Source organism: Phascolarctos cinereus, unplaced genomic scaffold (genome assembly GCF_003287225.1).
Source record: "Phascolarctos cinereus isolate Bilbo 61053 unplaced genomic scaffold, phaCin_HiC Scaffold_2;HRSCAF=192, whole genome shotgun sequence".
Classification (NCBI taxonomy): domain Eukaryota; kingdom Metazoa; phylum Chordata; class Mammalia; order Diprotodontia; family Phascolarctidae; genus Phascolarctos; species Phascolarctos cinereus.
The window spans coordinates 249497306-249516573 of record NW_027555625.1 but is presented as its reverse complement, the minus strand read 5'-3'; the positions used below and the strand labels follow the sequence as shown (position 1 = coordinate 249516573).

Here is a 19268-nt window from a genome sequence, read left to right as displayed (position 1 = left end):
TGAAGTTTTGTTCTCTCAGAGTATAATGGATCTCCTGTCATTCTCTAAAATTCTTTTTTGGGGGGGCAAAGAAGGGAAAGGTCTCTACTGGTGAGAAGGGTACATGCCCAAGACATCCACCTTAAGTGAAACTGAGTTCCTTCTGCTCCCAATCTTGTCCTCAGGACAGTATTCCACTCCTCCTCTAGGTTGTCCATATTTCATGAAAAGCAAATTTCTATCCCCTGCTATGAAGAGGAGACTTTCAATGGCTAATGGGTCCTAAATAGGAACCTCTCTAGAAACTTAGTTTATAACTTCTTCACACACTTAATGAAGTTTAGAAGTGATCTTTCTTCCTATGAAAAAATTAATTTGCAATTAGCCAAATGAATTAAAACACAGAGAGAGAGACATGAATAAATGAAGACAGCCTTGATTTTTACTGGAGTCTTTTAATGGCCACCATTTAAATAAAATTCTGTCTGCTTTATTGTTCTATGGCATTAATATATTGCTTTTTTTCTTCAAAGGAGGCTCAGCGAACATCTTCTGGAAAAATGTCATGGGTTCCCCAGTCATGAGGTTAGCCAGCATAATAGTCAGTTAACAAGAGACCCGTTAATAAAAGCCACATCATTTGAAACCACCTTTATTCTAAGGAGCTTAAAGCACACCTCCCTCAATGATCTTGGTAACCTCATAATGGCCTTTTGAGGTAGGAATGGGCAGCATGGTTATTATTCCCATTTTACAGATGGGTTAACTGTGGCACAGAGATAAGGAATGTCCTTCCCAAGGCCTTGTGGCAATCTGAATTTCCATTGAGGTGTCTTGGACTCCTTAAACAACATTGTTTCTCAGGGCCACAGATGGTTAGCTTTCCCCTGAAATGAAGAAAAAAAAACCATACAACTACAAAAAATTGATGTCTAGTTGGGTAGTACTCAAAGGACTATGGAGCCCCTATTGCAGAGGAATCCCATAGCCAGCTGCCATCTAGCCATGGCTTATCTGGAATGTCTCCTGCATTCTCAGAATGCAAAGTAAGAACACACACAGAGCCGCTGAGAGTGAGCGAGCAACAATGTGTGTATGTGTGTGTGTTGAATCCACAGGATCAAATGGGACTCACAGCTGACGCTTTTCTATTGACTGCATGGAACACAACTGGTCCAACTAGATCCGAACTGCCCTGGAAGCAGTGGAAAAGGTCCCCGGAGATCCTTATCTCTGGGGATTTCACACCTGGCTTTGACAGGCCAAAGTACTGCCGTTGGGGAAGGAGATCTGAGTAACCTAAAAAGGTCCGCTGTCCAAAAGGAAAAGGCATTTGGGGCAGCAGGAGAGATCAGTCTCCAATGTCAATGCACAAACTCTCTAAGGCCTGAGAATTCAACCCAAAAGTAAATTTTCCTTATAGGTCAATGGACTAGTCAAGGCCATACCTCCCCAAAGGTATCCTGAAAGATAACTTCACCTCAATCTGCATAGAGCAGGCTCTTACTGTGATCAGGTAAGACCTGAGGGTAGCAAATGACTGCAGTTAATATCTGAGCAGGTCTTTGCCTCTTCCCCATTTTCCTCAAGCCCACAATGTTTTTTCTTTCCCTCTGGAAAAAACCAACCTTTCCCCTTAGAAAACTGGATATTTTCCCCCATGAACAATCAAATGGGAATGCAACTCTTTGTTGTCCGAGTAGTCAGCTTCCAGCATGAGGTTGGGGACTTAAAGGTCTTCATAAGCAGAGCTGAAATCCACCCTCTGGGCTTCTCCAAATACCAGGAACATGCAGAGTCCTAGATTACTAATGATGGCCACAAGATTGAAAACTGAAGTCCAGGAGCCAGTAGCTTCAATCAGATATCCTCCTAGGCATACCCCAATAACACCTGAATCCAGGAGAGAAAGGAAGAAAGGATTTACAACTAAAATGACTCATGTCATCCTGGATCAAATACCTGCAAGGTTAACAGTGGGATGTGGAATCAGGTATCTGGGATGGTCCTCTCAGGGGTTTGAGATACGTTCCAAACAACTCTTAACTTCTGACATCTTCTATTCAGATCTGGGCACCAATGCTTTAGGGGGTACGTTGGCAAGCAGATCCAAGAAAAGGTGACTAGGATGGAGAGGTTTCTTGGAATTATGTCACGTGAGGAAAACCTGAAGGACCTGGGGATGTTAAGTTTGGAAAAGAGAAGACTGGGGGAGAGGGAGGAGAGACAGGACATGACAGCTATCTTCAAATATTAAAAGGCCTATAATGTGCAAAAGGGAGCCATGTTCTGTATGCTCTTCTGGAAAAGAGAACTAAAGCAAATGGATAGAAATTACATGATAGATATGTAAGAAAATACTTTCTAACAGCTAAAGCTATCACTTGCTTTAAAAATAATAAAGTATTCAAGCAGGAGTTGGATGATCCCCTGTGAGGGATTGCAGAGAAAACCCTTGCTCTACACGAGAAGTCACAGATAACTTCTAAGGTCCTTTCCAACCAAGGGTATGTTAAAGCCAGCTCAAACAGTTCATAAGAGCCCATTGGTCATTTCAGTTTAATCATTTACACCTCAGAAAATCAGCAAAACTATAAATCAGGACCCAATGCATTGATTTGTTGATTGTCTAGACTTAATAAAATGATGGAGAAATTTTGAATAATACATATTAAATTTAGAAATGTGCCATGGGTACCTTTTTCCCCCTAGAGAACTGATTGTTAAATATTGACCAGCACAATCCTGCTTCTAACTGAAATTCTAGGATAACAACCCATTGTAAGATGTTACCTGTGGTTCTCTCTTAACTTTGCTAGAACAAATGTCTATTTTTAGCTGATAAACAACCTTTCAGGGCAACAAGTCCCATGTGTTCACTGCCTGCTCCAACATTTGGATAAACATATAATTTATGCCAATGTCTGTGCCTCAGTCTGCAGTGCAAACGGTTCCTGCATCATAAGGCTTTCTGGGGTCCTCCAGAGGTCACCTTGTACATGAAAGTATTAACCTTAACCACATAAATGAAACAAAATGGACTGTGTTCACTCTGAGGATGAGGTCTCCAGACTGATTTCCCAGATAGGTTTGGTTCTAGAAGGTACAGTCACTTACAGCATAACTTTCATCAGTAAGTTAGGAAGGTCAGAACTCTGGCTGAGCTCAGGATTTAATTCTCTGAGCTGTGTACTTACTTACCTGCCAAAGCTCCAGCTGTGTTTGCTACGCCTGTGAGCAAGACAGAAAGAAAAGAAAAGTGATGGCAAACCTTTCTTTTGATAGTTATGGGAGTGTGCCCTATGTTGATGACCTCCCTGTTTGTGCTTCCCGTGCCCCCCCCCCCGGGTAGAGCAGCAGGGGGCTTGAATCCTTAGACACTGCCCCCCCCCCTCCGGTGGCCTTGCCTTCTGGGGACAGGCTGGGAAACAACATGGGAAAGGCCTCCTAGCCAAGGAATGATTATAAGGCTGGCTCCTTTGGGATGAATTCCTTCCCAGGGCTGGGGGAAACAACCATCTTCTCTATTCAGAATCAAAAATGCATCCTCACCAAATAAAAAGCCAGCACAAGATGGGGCCAGGTCCTGAATGTTAACTGAAATTCCACTATTGTAAAACAGAAAAGAAAATGAAGGTGAGTTCTGGCAGAATCGGAACAGTACATGCAGCAGGTGAGATCCCTTCACTTGACTAAACTTTCCAAGAATGATAAAGAAGAAAAATCAAAGGAAAGAGTGATATTAATTCAGTGAGGGAAAAATAACTAAAACAACCCAAAAAGACTTTGGCCACCCCAGGTATTATTATAACCTTAAATTTATTAGCAAGGCTCCTAGCTAGGTATATGTAGACCCTGAGCTCTAGTATAGCCTTTGACATTAATCTTCTTTGTGATCATGCGCAACCCATCGCATTTCTTGGTGCCTCCGTTTTCTCATCTACAAAATGGGCACAGTAGCTCTCAGTACAGCGGTGAAAAATTATGAGTGGAAATGACAGGAAAAAAATAGCAAATCATGTAAATGCCAACTGTAATGTTTGCATTGCAATTTAGTAGTCATTCACTTAAAAAGCAATGCTAAGTGGTTAATTCAAAAGAAATTATCTGAGCAAGGAAAAGAGAAAAAAAGGAAGAGAGAAGTCAGATGATGATGCATTAAATTATCTTTCAAAGATGCGATTCAACCAGAATATTATGGAATATAAATGTAAAAAAATCAAACCAGCCACATGGACAGTTTTCCCTTTCAAAACCCTCGTTTCAGTATTCATAATCTGCTCAGTGGCACATCTTAGAATTGAAAGACAAGTCACAACACCTAGAGATACATGGATGACTTTAAAATTCATCTGCAAAGTGCAATACACAGGTTGAGCACCAATCTATTGAGTACCTACTATGTGCTGATCACTGTTCTAGATGATGGGGGTAAACGTGAGCATGACGCAGAATAGATGACCATCTAGTAGGTAGAGAGAGAAGGCTCTTACCTGTGGTTAAAAGTCTGGAGTCCGATTGAAGCTGATGCAAATATAATAGATTTACAAAAGCTCCTTGTGTGACCCAGAAACAAGGCAAACACACTGGACAGGCCTAACCCCATTACCTGTTAGAGAAACAGAAAAGTTACTAGCACTGGCTCGGAGAACCCAGCTTCAGAGTATGAAAGAACTCTCCATCTTGGCAAGAGGGGCGGGAATAGGTCATCCTTAATTCTCTGAAACAACCTTCATGAGGAAAGCCAAAATTTCTCTGAATAGCAGGACTGCTCTCCTCTTGAGTAACTTCTCCATTTAGCAGCCGCTAGTGCCTCAGCAGACAGTTCCAGCTGCTGATCTCAGATGAGGAAAGAGGCAAATGAGCCTCATAGTTTGGTCACGAGGAAATTAAGTAGGAATTGCTCCCATTTTATAAGTAAACTCACTTATAGAGAAAAGATTGCTCAACAAGCCAGAATAGAAAGAAGGCCTTGAGTCAAAGCCTGTCACCTCATGTGTTAACCTCTCTACCACCCTTTATATAGAACCATAGGTGAACAAGACATCTGACTTATGCCAGATGTGCTACATGTTGACCTCATTCAAAAAGAGAAGCAACATTAGAAGAACGGATCCAACTATCAGGGAAATTCCCTGGGCCGTGAAAAGTGAGACAGGAAGAATCTGAGATAAAAGTCAAACTTTATTTCATACCTGCATCAATTTGCGCACAGTGATGGTTCTATAACCTGAAATTGGGAAAATGAGACTGTTACTTCATACTATATGCTACTACTAAGAATCTTTGATAAAAGGGAAAAAAAACAAAAAGGTATATCAGTGATCAATCAGGTCCTGACCTTTCTGAGGCCCCAGGGTATTCTGCTGGGAAATACAAAGCTGGCTGTTCAAGAAATTTTATGTCAGTATTGGTTTACACCTCTCCAAAAAAATGTAAACTCCTTGGAGGGCAGGTATTATTTATCTTTTGTTTTTGTATCCCCAGACCCTATCATAGTGCCTAGAACACAATAAGCACTTAAATGCTTTTTTTCATTCGTTCATTGCTGATTTGAATTGAGTTATACAAGTATATACATGTATGTACATATACACATGAGCTTATAAATATGGATGCATATGTCTGTTCAAGTTAACATGTCTGCAAATGCTTACATGCATGAATGTAAATATTTGATATGTCAAAGGGTCATGGGGATATGTGTGTATGTGTACCTCCACATGTCTGTTTACCATCATCTAGGAGTACCAGGATAACACAGTTCAGTATGACATAGATTTGGATTAAATGAGATGAGAGACTTGAAAGGGCTTAGAAAAGTTCCAATGTACAGTATTATTTTCATATGCCACAGGTCAAATCATGACAACTGATCAACACCCAGATGTAATATGATCAACCCACAAAGGTTAATGATGTCCTTTAATCCAGAGTTAGAAGAATTTACAACTTGTGGGGTTTTTTGTTTGTTTTGTTTTGTTCAGTCTGTCTAAGTCTTCATGACCCCATTTGGGGTTTTCTTGGCAAAGATCCTGGAGTGACTTACCATTTCCTCCTCCAGCTCATTTGACAGATCAGGAAATTGAGACAAATTTAGTGTTAGGGTGAGAGTCAGAGTCACTTGACCTGAGTCAGAGCTATTAAGTGTCTAAGGTCATATTTGAACTCAGGTCTTCCTGACTCCAAGCTCAGAACTCTATCCACTGTGCCATCTAGCTGCCCCAAGTTTGCAACATCAAGGATTTCCTTTAAAAAAAAAATCAGCTAGGAGAATCATAATCTTAAATTCATAGGGTCTTCCTGCTACCCATGTTTTTAATGACCTAGTCTAACCCTTATTTTACAGAAGAGACTGAGGTCAAAGAGAAGAGAAGTGACTCACCCAAAGCTTAAGCAATTGGTACTTAGTGGTTGGGCTAGGACTAGAATCAATATTTCCTAATACTTAATCAAGTCATTTTCCTGCTTCATCCTCCTCCTCCTGTCTTCAATATTTATGTGAGGATTTAAAGGTGAGGTGGAAACCACCCCCACTTGGCTCTGGTACCTTGACTAGGGAGGAACACTCTGTGATTAAATCCATAGCTCTCTCTTTTTCTATTAGAGCTAAATGGAGTGGTTTCCACCCTAGCCTTACAAAGGAAAAGCTTTTGTTTGCCTTCTCAACGAGTGGATGAGGGACGGGAAAGAAGGAAATTCACAACTCAAAATTTTTGAAAAATGAATGTGAAAAATAAAGAAATAATAAATGTTTTTAAGCCCAAATTGCACATAATAGAGATTCACGGTTTTGTATGATACACAGTATTCTCTTTATGCTCTTCTTCGTATGTGAAAATTTTCTTGTTTACTGATGTTCCTAATAAGAAAAAAAGACTTAAAAAAAAAAGGAAAAGCCTGTACTGCAGGCAGTATCTCTAGAAACTACTGGACAATCCTGTCCCTTTATTGCTGATGAGGGGTATGGCATGTCAAAGTGAAAGAGGTGCAGTCCAATTCTCTATGCTCTTCAACCAACAACTTTTCCTCAGCCCCAGCCTCTAGCTTTCAACACAACTGGGGAGAGAGGAGGCCTCGGAGAAAAGAAGATGCACAGAGGGGCTTAAGGGGAGGGTATATTTATCCATGATTGCTCTATCTCAGGAACTGGGGACCAAGCTAGCAGGAAGCAGGAGGGAGCAGCAGACAGTCCTTACCCTGACTGATGAGGTGATCCGAAAGAAACCCACTAAACACGCTGGTAGGGATTGCAATCAGCCAGGGGACGACATTGAACACCCAGCCCTGAAAAAGATAAAATAACCCCAGAGGGAAAATTAAGCAACCTTCTGGGAAGTCAGGAAGTCAGGCTACTAGATCAAATATTCAGAGCTTAGGCCATAGGCCTTTGCTACTGACTCCCCCTAGGTTTTATACAACAGGCCCTTTCCAGACTCCTCTGATCTTTTGAGTATTTTTTCCTACAAAAAAAAAAAAGCAGTCTGGGCATGGAATTGCAAGTTACAACAATGAGGTTAATGATGGATGGCCATGGCATTACCACAATGGTGTAAAAATACACAAGGCTGGTATTTAAAGGTGGGGGGTGGGGGTGGACAGGGTTAGCAGTGGGGTTATTTCGTCAGCACAGAGATTTAAGGAGAGGGTCCACATCAGAATTTGTATGAAAAAATACCCCAATAAAATTATGTTGTTGGTGGTCACACAGAAGAAAAGAGAGAGAGCTAGGTAGGACCCTGCAGCAGCAGATCAATGCAGTTGGAAAGGTGGAGGGTTGGAGGTTGGCATTTTCCTTATATTTGTGTCTGTGTACTTTCATGATTAACAACCCTTTGGGGAAGATGGCCAGGATGACAAGAGAGAGGGGGTGTGTGTGTGTGTGTGTGTGTGTGTGTGTGTGTGTGTGTGTGTGTGTGTTGTGTGTGCACGCCCCCTTATGGGTGATTTGTTGTCAACAGCCATGCTTATTTTAACACCCTGGAATCTGGGGACCACAGAGGAAGGTCTGTTTTAAGTTCAGCAGAAATGTTACGGCATACAGAAAAGTCTGAGATCCCTCCCCTCCCTTTCAGGGGACTGCCTGATCAGGTCTATCACTGTGGGGTAATACTCAGACAAACAAATTGTGTCCATCATCTGTGAGCAACTCAAAATAGGAAAGGAAGAATATAAGGGACCTTGAAGAATCACCAGCCCCCTGGGAAACACAAATAGAAGCTGGTTCCTGAACCAAGAGGACAGGGGTGCTGCAGGAGAGCTCTGCAGGGAGCCCACCGATCAGCAGGAGATACAGATTTCTTCTCTCATTGATCCAACTCTACTCTTCATCTAGAAGTCTCATCCTAATGCAGCTGCAGAAACAGGAGCTGTCACAAAGACGGCTACAAAGCCCAGTGGAAAAAGTTTTGATAGCAAATGTTCAACAATGAAATTCCCAAGTAGCTGCTACAAGAGTATAAGGTTTAGTTGCTTCGGTATCTATTCTGAGAATTAACATATCTTTGGACCTCACATTCCAAAATGATGGCATTGATGGTGACTGAGAGGGTATTAAAGTAGCCATAATAAGAACAGAAGCAATGGTTATAACAGGCTTAGATGTAGTACATAATGTTAGCTAAAGAAAGGGACTGGGATAAGGACTAGACCTGTGATTTCATTTTTATAGGGAACTTCCAGGTGAGAAAATTCCCTCTAATAAGGCAGGTTGGTACCTTCTCTGAAACGTATAGTCTTAGAGCACTGTTTGGAGCTTCACAGAAGCCAAAATACTTATAGAAGCATATTTTGTAATGGCAAAAAAAAAAAAACTGGAAGCAGAGTAGATGCCCCTCAATAGGGAATTAGCTAAACAAATTGTGACAAATGGATGTAATGGAATATTACTGCACTACTGCAAAAAAACCAAGAATGATGAATAACAAAGAGAAAAAATGAAACTGCTTACACGAACTGATTTGATGTGAAGCAAAACCAAGAAAACAATACACAATGACTACAGCAACATAAATGGGGAAAAAAACTACCATAAAACAATTGAAAATAAATGTATAAAATTATAAAGAACAAGTCTGTCCTCAAAGAAGATATATAATAAGACACCTCTCCACTCATCTGCAAAAGTGTGGGATCTCGGGGCAGCTAGGTGGCACAGTGGATAGAGCACTGGCCCTGAAGTCAGGAGGCCCTGTGTTCAAATCTGGCCTCAGATCAAACACTTGACACTTCCTAGCTGTGTGACCCTAGGCAAGTCACTTAACCCCAATTGCCTAAAAAAAAAAAGTGTGGGATCTATGGGGTGGGAGTGAGCACTGCATTTGATGTCGGATTTTTACAATGTGTTGTTCAATTTTGTTGGGGGGAGGGCAACTTCTCTTCTTCCTCTTTTTCTCTAAAAAAATAATCTTTGAGGGGCAGCTAGGTGGTGCAGTAGATAGAGCACCAGTTCTGGAATCAGGAGGACCTGAGTTAAAATGTGGCCTCGGATGCTTACTGCTTACTAGCTGTGTGACCCTGGGCAAGTCACTTAACCCCATTGCCTAGCCACAAAAAAAAAATCTTTGTTAAAGGGAATGACTTTCTGAGAAAGATACAGAAAACCTAGCTGAGTATAAAAACAAAAAATAACAGTACAATCTACTTTACAAGTGATATAAGAAAAAAACCTCTCCCCATTCCTTTGCAGAGGTATGGGGAGCTATGAGTGTGGCATATGATGCCAGACTTTGCTGTTTTGATCAGTTTTGCCGAATTATTTTTCTCTTTTTCTTATTTTAAAAAATATTTATTATTAGGCTGGCTCAATGGGAAGTGAAGAGAAATCTAGGCAACATAAAAATAAAAGAGTAATAAAAACAAATTTCTTAAGGGACGATGTCAGAAGCACTGAGAGGTTAAGTAATTTGCCTAGGTTACACAACAAGTATGGATCAGAGGCAATTTTCTTGGATTCAAGGCTGGCTCTCTAACCATTACACCACACTGCCTCAATGTAAGGTATATAAAGCACACATCATATAGTATAATAATAGACTGTTGGCCAAATACAACCATTGATCTGCGTGATGCCAGAATCAAAAGCAATTCCTTCTAATCCAAACATTTTGAATGTATCTATGTGTGTATTCCAGCTTCAGTTGACTGCTCTCCCAGCAAGTGGTAATTTTAATCCTTTCACCCACCCCTTAAGGAACAGGTCAACCTACCTTAGAGTTGGGGAAAGTTTCCTTAAAAAACGTTGGCAGCCAGGAAAGGAGGATGAAGAATGAGCTAGCAGAAGATAGCTGAGCAAATATGACTGCCCTGTAAGAGAAGAAACAAAAAGGGAATTGACAGGTCCAGAGGGCTCTAGGGGAAAAAAAGAGTGAATCCAACCGTACACCAAACAAACTGGCAGGTCCATTAAGTAACCAAAGAAAGGAGGTAGCAGTAGTGTGTTGGAGTTTGCCTAAAGTAACAGCCCACAAAGTTTCTGAAATATGTGTCCTTTGTATATAAATATATAACTACTGACTATCACCAGGACCTGAACTTTGAGTTATTTCTTCAATAGCAGGCATTTGCCCTGAGCCATGTATATATGCTCTGAACGCAGTTTCCCTTTTACCTGGTAGCACACCTTTTCAAAATGGCATACTCAGGCCAGAGACAGTCTGTAGCTTTGGTGCACAGAAAAGCTAACGGACTCTCCAAGGGACTGAACCCAGAACCCCAGTCCCCTTACCACTATATTCTAACCAACCATGCAAATGTTTACTCACCACACAGGAGGTCTCCGAAATAACTGTCTCCAGGGAATTTTTTTCTGCTTGGAAATGGAAAAGGCTTTTGCCAAAATTTCCAAGGATATTGCAAGTTCTGGAGGAAAGAAACATTTAAAAGTAAATCTTCATTCAGTACCATTAAATATACCATGTTTACTTGGAATTAATGGAGGTCATTTCCAATGAGGACAGTTATCATATATAATTGTGCAACCCCCAATGCACAGGAATAAGTCAATTCATGCAGGACATCTATACGCATTTAGTGGAAATGAATGCTCTTATTCACTTATTCAGGATGTATTTGCTGAGAACCTATTAAGAAACAGTAAACAGTCCTATCATTGAATTCATATTTGTGCCTAACTCCAGACCACTCGCAAGAAAAAAAATTGAGAAAAGTGAAACCAGCCACTTTATTAAAAATATCTCTTCCCCTAAGACCATGGAGAATAGGGCTGGTCCTTGGTTATTAATCTTTAACTACCCTTTTCACAGCAAATGCAATCTGATTTGGTTTTGCGATCCCCTAGAAATATTTCTTTTGTCCAGAGTCTTATAAGTGAACTTCCTATTCTAGATTTGGTAAATTTACAGGATAGGAACCGAACCCATGATTTAATTTATATAGGAAATGTCCTCTACCGAAAGGCCGGTACCTTTTCTGCAACTTAGAATGTTAGAGAGTTACTCATAGCACTAAGTAGTGAAGGGACTGTCTTAGGACTACACAGCTAGGATGTGTCAGAAGCAGGACTTGAACCCAGGTCTTCTGGCCCTAAGGACTTGAGCCTAAGTCTTTTGGGCTTCAAAGTCAAATCTCTCAGTTATGACAACTCAACTAAAGTTAACTTTTTGCTGACAGCTCCAAAAAGGCTCTTTTGTAAGACAACCTGAGCATCTGACCCCAGATGAAAGTTATCTTGTTGCAAAGCCAAAAGCACACTTGTCAGCAACCTCTCTTAGGAGCTCTTCCCACAAGAGGAAGGCACTCTGTTGCTTCAATTTATTTCCCTTCAGGAGCTTACCAACTCTGATGGGAAGATAGTAGCTGGTCCACAAGGTACCACCCTAAGAGACAGCATCAGAACTGTTTCTGGGGAAGGGCCATCTTGGGAATTACCTTTTTCCCTCAGCAGGTATCTGTACATAAAATAGACCCAAATCAAAGTGAGCACACCAGAGAAGTAGAAGACGCTCTGCCAGCCATACCAGTCCAAGAGGAGAGAGCCAGCTCCTCCTATCACCAACGTCCTAAAACAAGAAAAGGAAAAGAGATGGTTGTAAAAGTCACTAAATTGTTCATACCCATTGACCCAATAATTCTGCTACTGTATATATACCCCAATGAGGGCAAAGACATTAAGAAAAACTCATTATGTAGATCAAAAATCATAAATGACTTCTTATGGTTACCAAAAAAAAATGCTCTAGAAACAAAGCAGGTACCCATGGATTATGGAATGGCTGACTAAATTGAGGTATATGGAGGTAATGGAATATTATTGCATTTATGAGACATGATGATTATAAGGAATTCAGAAAAACATGGAAAGATCTGTAGGATTTCACCAGAGTCAGAAGGACTGTATATGCATTGACTAAAATAATGTAGTGGGTAGCTAGGTGGCACAGAGTGATAGAGCACCAGGCCTGGAGTCAGGAAGACCTGAATTCAAATCCAGCTTCAGACACTAGCTATGTGATCCCGGGCAAATCACTTAACCCTGCTTGCCTCAGTTTCCTCATCTATCAAATGAGCTGAAGAAGGAAATGGCAAACCACTCCAGTATCTTTGTAAAGAAAACCCCAAATGGGGTTTTTAGTCAGACATGACTGAAACAGCTGAACAAAAAATAACATAAAACACAAAAGAAACTAAACTTCAATCAAATTCCATGACCAACATTGGTCCAAGGAAACAGATCATAAAATAATCTTCCCTCTTCTCACTAGAAATGTGTTGGACTACGGGGGCTGAATGTCAGATATTTCAACTTAAGGCTATCACAAAAGGACATTTTACTGACTAGTTTTATTTAAATGATTCCCTTTGTATGAGAGGATACTATGTTGGGAAGCATGATATATCAGGAAATTACTGTGATGTAAAAGAAAATAATAAAACAAAGTATATCAATAAAACTTTTCTTAATAAAATAAAGAGGCTGCTATTAAATTTGACTTCCCTGTCAAAGTTGGTGGGACATTTGGATTTTCATTGTATTTCTATTCTCTATTTCTCTTGAGGTCCATGTTGAAAGAGATGATCAAATTTATATTTGTCACCTAAAGTCTCCTCAACTTCATCATCTCCATGTATACTTCAATATGGCTTTACATAGCTCCTTCAGTGACAAACAGAACACAGACATTCAGGGCATTTGAAAAATGAGGCTGGGAGGAGAACAATTTTTGGTATATTTAAAATCATAGATCACAACATTTAAAACGAGAAGCCCTTAAAGGTCATTCAGTCCAAACCTATCATTTTATAGATAAAGAAACTAAGACTCAGATTGGTTAAGTGTCTTGCATAAGGTCACAGACCTAGTAGATAGCAGAACCAGGATTCAAACTCGGGTTCTCTAACTCTAGATCCCTGTTCCTCTGCGATACCAAGGGGCCTGGGTCATTATCTGGCCCAAGGGGAAAAGAACTAGTTAATTCAAAAGGTGATGGTGTGCTCTGCACCCAACATGATCTATGCCTCTTGGAAGACTACAAAGTCTATACCGAGGGCTTAAAGGTGAAAACTGGTTTTCAAATCTTGTTTAAAAAAAAAAAGTGACTTTCAGACTTGGCTGACACCTTGGATGAGAATCAAGGTTTCAAAAAGTTCTGTCAGGCTAAAATGTTGGGCCAAATCAAAAGTCTTATTCTTGAGTTCAAAAAATTGAATTTGTAAGTATAAGATGGTAGAGGCATATAGGCATCAGTTTGTGTCATCAAGCATTTATTACATTTTTACTATGTGTGAGGTGCCATGCTAAGTAAAAAGATACATAGTAGGGCAAAAACACAATCCCTGCTTCAGGAAGTTCACATTCTAATGGAGGAAACAACAGGCAAACAACCATATACATACAAGACACATACAGTGTAATGGAAAATAATCTCTCAGAGGGAAAAGCTCTAACATTTAAGGAGATACGGAAAAGGCTTCTCATAGAAGGTAGGACTTTAGGAGAGACTTAAACAGAGCTAGGGAAGCTAGGAGGTAATAATGAGGAGGGAGAGTATTCTAGGAATAAGGGACAGCCAGTAAAAATGCATGGAGTCAGAAAACGGAGAATGGTGAGAAACAGCAAGAACACCAATGCCACTGGATCATAGAGTGTTTGGAGGAGTGTCAACTCCAAGGAGACTGGCAAGGCAGAACTGGGCCGGTTTATGCAAGAAACAGCAGAAAGGGAAAGACTGAAGATTAGTAAGAGAATGGGGATGATGAGGGAGAGAAGACAGAGATCTTGAGAAGATGGGATGTAATAGGATCAAAGGTGCACAAAGAAAGGTTTGCCTGAGCACGGAAAAGGGCTAACTCACTCTTCATGTGACATAGAAATGAAGGAAGAGAGAAGAGGGAAAGACATCTAAGTGATGTGAGATGAGGAGGAGGGGAGAAGAGGAAGCTTTTGGTGAATTGCCTTAATATTTTTCAGTGATCTATAAAGCAAGGTCTTCACCTGAGAGCATGAAAGAAGGAGATGTCCTAGAAAGCTTAAGAGCAGAATGAAAAGGTTTGGAATAACTGCTGTGGAGAGTGGGATGGTAATCAATTAGGGAGGTGTTACAAGGATTGCCTTAGAGCAATGAGGACCCCCAGCTGAGATTATGTAATATAAATTTATAGCGGACATAGCTCGGTTTTGCAATTTTCTCTAGCTCCATTCAGAAGCACATGAATAGAGTCAAAGGAAGTAGAAGGTGAGAGTAACCCAAGGTTGAGGCTTTATATAGAATCAGGGATAGGGAAGAGCTGATGACCTGGGGTGGACCTGAGGAGCAGAGGGAGTAGAGGGAAAGGTGAGGATAAAGAACAGGAATATGAGGAAGAGAGAAATCTGGAATGTCAGAACTCACGAATATGGAAATAAAAGATCTAAAGCTTTTAGTGGAATGCAAACTCAATATGCATCAGTGGTGTGACATGCAAGCTGAAAAATCTGATGCACTATTAAATTGCATTAAGAAACGTAGCTTTCAGGAATGAAAGGGGATAATAGTACAGCTATCCTTTGTCCCTGTTTAACTATATCTTCAGTATTGTGTTCGGATGGGGTGGGGGGGAAGAGTTGGGAGGTGGGCATGACATCGATAAACTGGAGAATGTCCAGAGGATAGGTGTCACCAGTCTCTTCAGTAAGTGTCCTGTGAGGATGGTTTGAGGGAATTCTGAATGTTTCATGTGAAGAAGAGAAAACTGAGAGAGGATATGGTCTCTTCCTTCAGGTACGTATGGACCTATCACGTGAAAGAAAGATTAACCTGTTCAGTGTTCTGCCAGAGAGCAGAGTTATGAGCACTGGGTAGAAGGCACAAAGAGGTAAATTTTACTAATTAGAGCAATCCTAAAGCAGGTAGTAGAGGTCTTCAAACAAAGACTGCAAGACCAACCATTGGGTAATTTGGGAAGGGGATTCTTTGTTCAATGTAGATTGGACTAGATGTCAGGTGTGTTCTCTTTCCAGCTACCAAATTCCACAAAATTTAGAATTTAGAATGCTGAATCTGGAAAGCATCTCAGCATCCAAACCCTTATCAACAGGTGAGGCAACTCAAGCCCAGAGATAGAAAGTTACTTGTTCAAAGTGAATTCATCACAGAACTCACAGTAGAACCCTGACCCCCAACTCCCAAGCCAGTGCTCAATCCACTGGGCCACCTTGGTGTGAGTTGTCTTAGGTTCTAATGCAAATGTAAGAAAAATCTCAATCCAAAAGAAAAATTTTGAAGTCTTAGCCAAAGGTCTGTTCAACCAATATCAAATACTACAAAATTTTAACACAGCAAACACCCCTGTAGTTTTCCTATAACACATTCCTTCTGTTTCTTCAGAACAAAGTATCTTAAGAAGCAAAATGATGCTGATATGACCTCCCCTCCCCCAACCAACCTGTCTTTCTCCAACTGCCCCCACACATGGTTGGGGCGGGGGGGTTTGTTTGTGCTTAAAAGAAGACAGAGGCTGAGACATTATACAGTCAAACAAATTAAACTCTAACTAGAAACCATGTGAAGCCCTTATGTCTGTCTATCTTCCATGCCCTATGGTCCTGCTGCCTCATCTATGCCGCAACACCTGCTGTCCAAAATCACATCAGGACAACTATAGAGGGAATTTGAAAAGAAGAAAGGGAGCAGGGAATGACCTACCTCATCTCACTTGGCACAGATGAAAAAGAGACAGATGAAGTGACGGTCCCCCCTCTGCCATTTGCCAACCAAAAACCCCCAAACCCTCCTGACACCAAGAGAGGGAAATGTGCATAAAGGAACTGCATTTCAAAGGGCATGAATAGTTTCAGGAACAAGTCTCTGTTTGTCTCCTGGAGCAACAGCCTCAGGCTTCCACATCTAAAAATGATGCCCTCCAGGATGCCTGTCATCCAGAGATGCAGATGTGCCCTGTGTTGATGTCCTTTGCTGCCACAAACAGTTCCTGGTATTTCTTCCCATGTGTCATTCTTGGGAGGCTGAATCGTTTGTGGCTCAAATTCAACAGCAGCTCTCTTGGCTTGAGGAGCATGACATGATTGCATGAACTCATCCTTCCTTTTTTCCTTTTGCCCTTCCCCCTAACCCCAGTATCTCATTACTATGCAAGTGGAACCTACCCAAACTGGGAACCTGCACCCACAGTGCTATAGGTGAACGCTCGCTCATTCTCTCGGACTTTCTGAGACAACAGGCTTGTCAAGGCAGGGAAATAAACCCCTGGAACGAAAAAGACAGACTAATCAAACCAAAGGGAAAGACTAATGCCTTCCCAAATCCTTCATTCTTTCATTCATTCATTCAACAAACATACATATTCATTTAATGTGGTTAGATGATTTGTCCTAGAGAGTACCTGGATGGGTTTAACCAGCTCCCCATTTTAAGGACGATTAAAATCATCATCATCACCATCACCACCCACCACCACCACCACCACCACCACCACCACCACACCACCACACAACAACAGAAATTAACATAGCACAAACACTGTTTCCCTCACAAAAAAGCTGCAAAGTAAGTACTATATGTGTTGTTATACCTATTTTACAGATGAGGAAACTCAGTCTCAGAGTAGTTAAAAGACTTGCCAATGGCCACAAAGCCAGGTAGAAGATTTCAACCCTGTCCTGAGAAAAGTAGGAAAAATTAATGAAGATCAGAGGACTTTCTAGCACCTGGAAACACAGAATTACTAACCTTTAAGGTGTTGTGGCCTTCAAGTGACTGCAAAACTATCAAGAATGTCACAGAAGGACTCAGCAAGACTGTGTGAGGAGTCTGAATGAATACCTGTTCTGCCTCCCTCCTGAGGCTGTTGTGAGACTCAAAACAATATAGGGACAGTTCTTTGTAAACTGCAAAATGTTACACATAGAGATCATTACCTCTAGTCACCAGAATGTTTGATAATAATAATTCCTCATAGGAGATGGAGCCAAGATGAAGAGTAAAAGCAGGGATTCGCCTGAGCTTTCCTAAATTCCCCTACAAACATTAAAATAACAGCTCAAAACAAATTCTGGAGTGGCAAAAACCAACAAAAGGATGGGATGAAACAATTTTCCAGCCCAAGACAACTTAGAAGATTGGCAGGAAAGGTCTGTTTCATTGGGGTGAGAGTAGAGTGCAGGCCAGCCAAGGCTGTACCTAGCAAGCCAGCAACAGGCTTTGGCAGTGTGTACATTTTGGCTTCCCAAGTTCTCAGTCCACAGAGTGTAAAGGGGTCGTACAATTGGTCAAAAGGAGATTACAGGGGACCTTCTGCTGGCATTGGGAGCAGGATTCTGTTGTATTGCCCATACATGGTTCCAGATCACAGTTCTAGGGCAAAGAAAAGCATGAGCAAGAGTGGGGACTCTGGTCATAGTTCCAGAGTGGAGGAGAATGTTTGTGGTCACTCACAGACCAGAGCACAGGCCAGGAAAGCAGTGACCACACCTCTCCTTAGATCATACCACCTTGGAAGAACTGAAACCTTATAGACCTCTAGAACTGGCTCTGAGAATGGCTCAGGACAGTGGCCCCTCCATTCTGGGAGCAGAGCATGACTTTAACATAAAGTTAAAGTCAAAATATAGGTTGGAAAAAATGAACAAACAAAAAAAAACTAGAAAAAGAACAAATCAAAAATCCCCAATTAAACACCAAATTGGAAATCCTGAAAATCTAAAGTGAGATTAATAAAATTTAAAGTAAGGAAACCATTGAACTAATAAATAAAACTAGGAGTTGGTTTTATGAAAAAACAACAAAATAGACAAACCACTGGTTAATTTGATTTAAAAGAAGAAAACCAGTAACTAAAATGAAAAGGGTAAATTTACCACCAATGTACATGAAATTAAAGCAATTATTAAGAGATATTTTGTCCAATTATATGCCAATAAACCTGATAATCTAAGTGAAATGGAGGAATATTTTAAAAATATAAACTGCTCTGATTAACAGAAGAGGGAAACAAATACTTAAATAACTTACTATCTTAGAAAAAAAAAACTGAAGAAGTGATCAATGAGCTCCCTAAGAAAAAATCCCCAGAACCAGATGGATCCACAAGACAATTCCACCAAACATTTAAAGAACAATTAATTCCAATACTATATAAACTATTTGAAAAAATAGGCAAAGAAAGGGTCCTACAAAATTCTTTCATGAAACAAATATTGTGCTGGTACCTAAACCAGGAAGAGCAAAAACAGAGAAAGAAAACTATAGACCAATTTCCCTAAAGAGTATTGATCCCAAAATTTTAAACAAAATACTAGCAAAGACATTACAGCAATATATCACAAAGATCATACACTATGATTAGGTGGGATTTATACCAGGAAAGCAAGGCTGGTTCAATATTAAGAAAACTATCAGCACAATTGACCACATCAATAACAAAACCATTAGCAAGCATTATCTGTAATGGGGATAAGCTAGAAGCATTTCCAATAAGATCAGAGGTGAAAACAAGGATGTCCATTATCACCACTGTTGCACAATATAGTACTTACAAATGTTAGCTTTAGCAATAAGAGAAGAAAAAGAAATTGAAGGAATTATAATAGACAATGAGGAAACAAAACTATCACTCTGCAGATGATATGATGGAACACTTAGAGAATCCTAGTTGAAATAATTAACAATCTTAGTAAAGTTGCAGGATATAAAATAAACCCATATAAATCATCAGCATTTCTATATATTGTCAACAAAGTCTAGCTGGAAGAGATCAAAAAAGAAATTTCTTCTAAAATAACTACAGACAACACAGAATACTTGGCAGTCTACCTGCCAAGACAAATCCAAGAG

The 19268-nt window shown here is 40.5% G+C and overlaps 1 protein-coding gene across 2 annotated transcripts in view; it reads right to left on the bottom strand.

Moving 5' to 3' along the window:
• Positions 1-414: 414 nt before the first annotated feature.
• SLC17A9 (solute carrier family 17 member 9) overlaps positions 415-19268 on the bottom strand; it is a 34771-nt gene continuing 15917 nt past the window's right edge. Inside the window, exons 4-14 of one of the 2 annotated variants that reach the window (XR_013484700.1) lie at positions 16583-16682; positions 11869-11999; positions 10743-10839; positions 10188-10284; positions 7179-7266; positions 5175-5209; positions 4473-4588; positions 3532-3587; positions 3181-3210; positions 1608-1872; positions 415-866 (exon numbers count right to left, since the gene is read on the bottom strand). Coding sequence is in view for 1 of the 2 variants with exons in the window: in XM_020981555.2 (XP_020837214.1) it covers positions 1709-1872; positions 3181-3210; positions 3532-3587; positions 4473-4588; positions 5175-5209; positions 7179-7266; positions 10188-10284; positions 10743-10839; positions 11869-11999; positions 16583-16682 (914 nt within the window). In the remaining variant the exon portion in view is untranslated. Of the gene's footprint in view, positions 1873-3180; positions 3211-3531; positions 3588-4472; positions 4589-5174; positions 5210-7178; positions 7267-10187; positions 10285-10742; positions 10840-11868; positions 12000-16582; positions 16683-19268 lie in introns of both variants that reach the window. The other variant, XM_020981555.2, reaches the window with a different exon arrangement.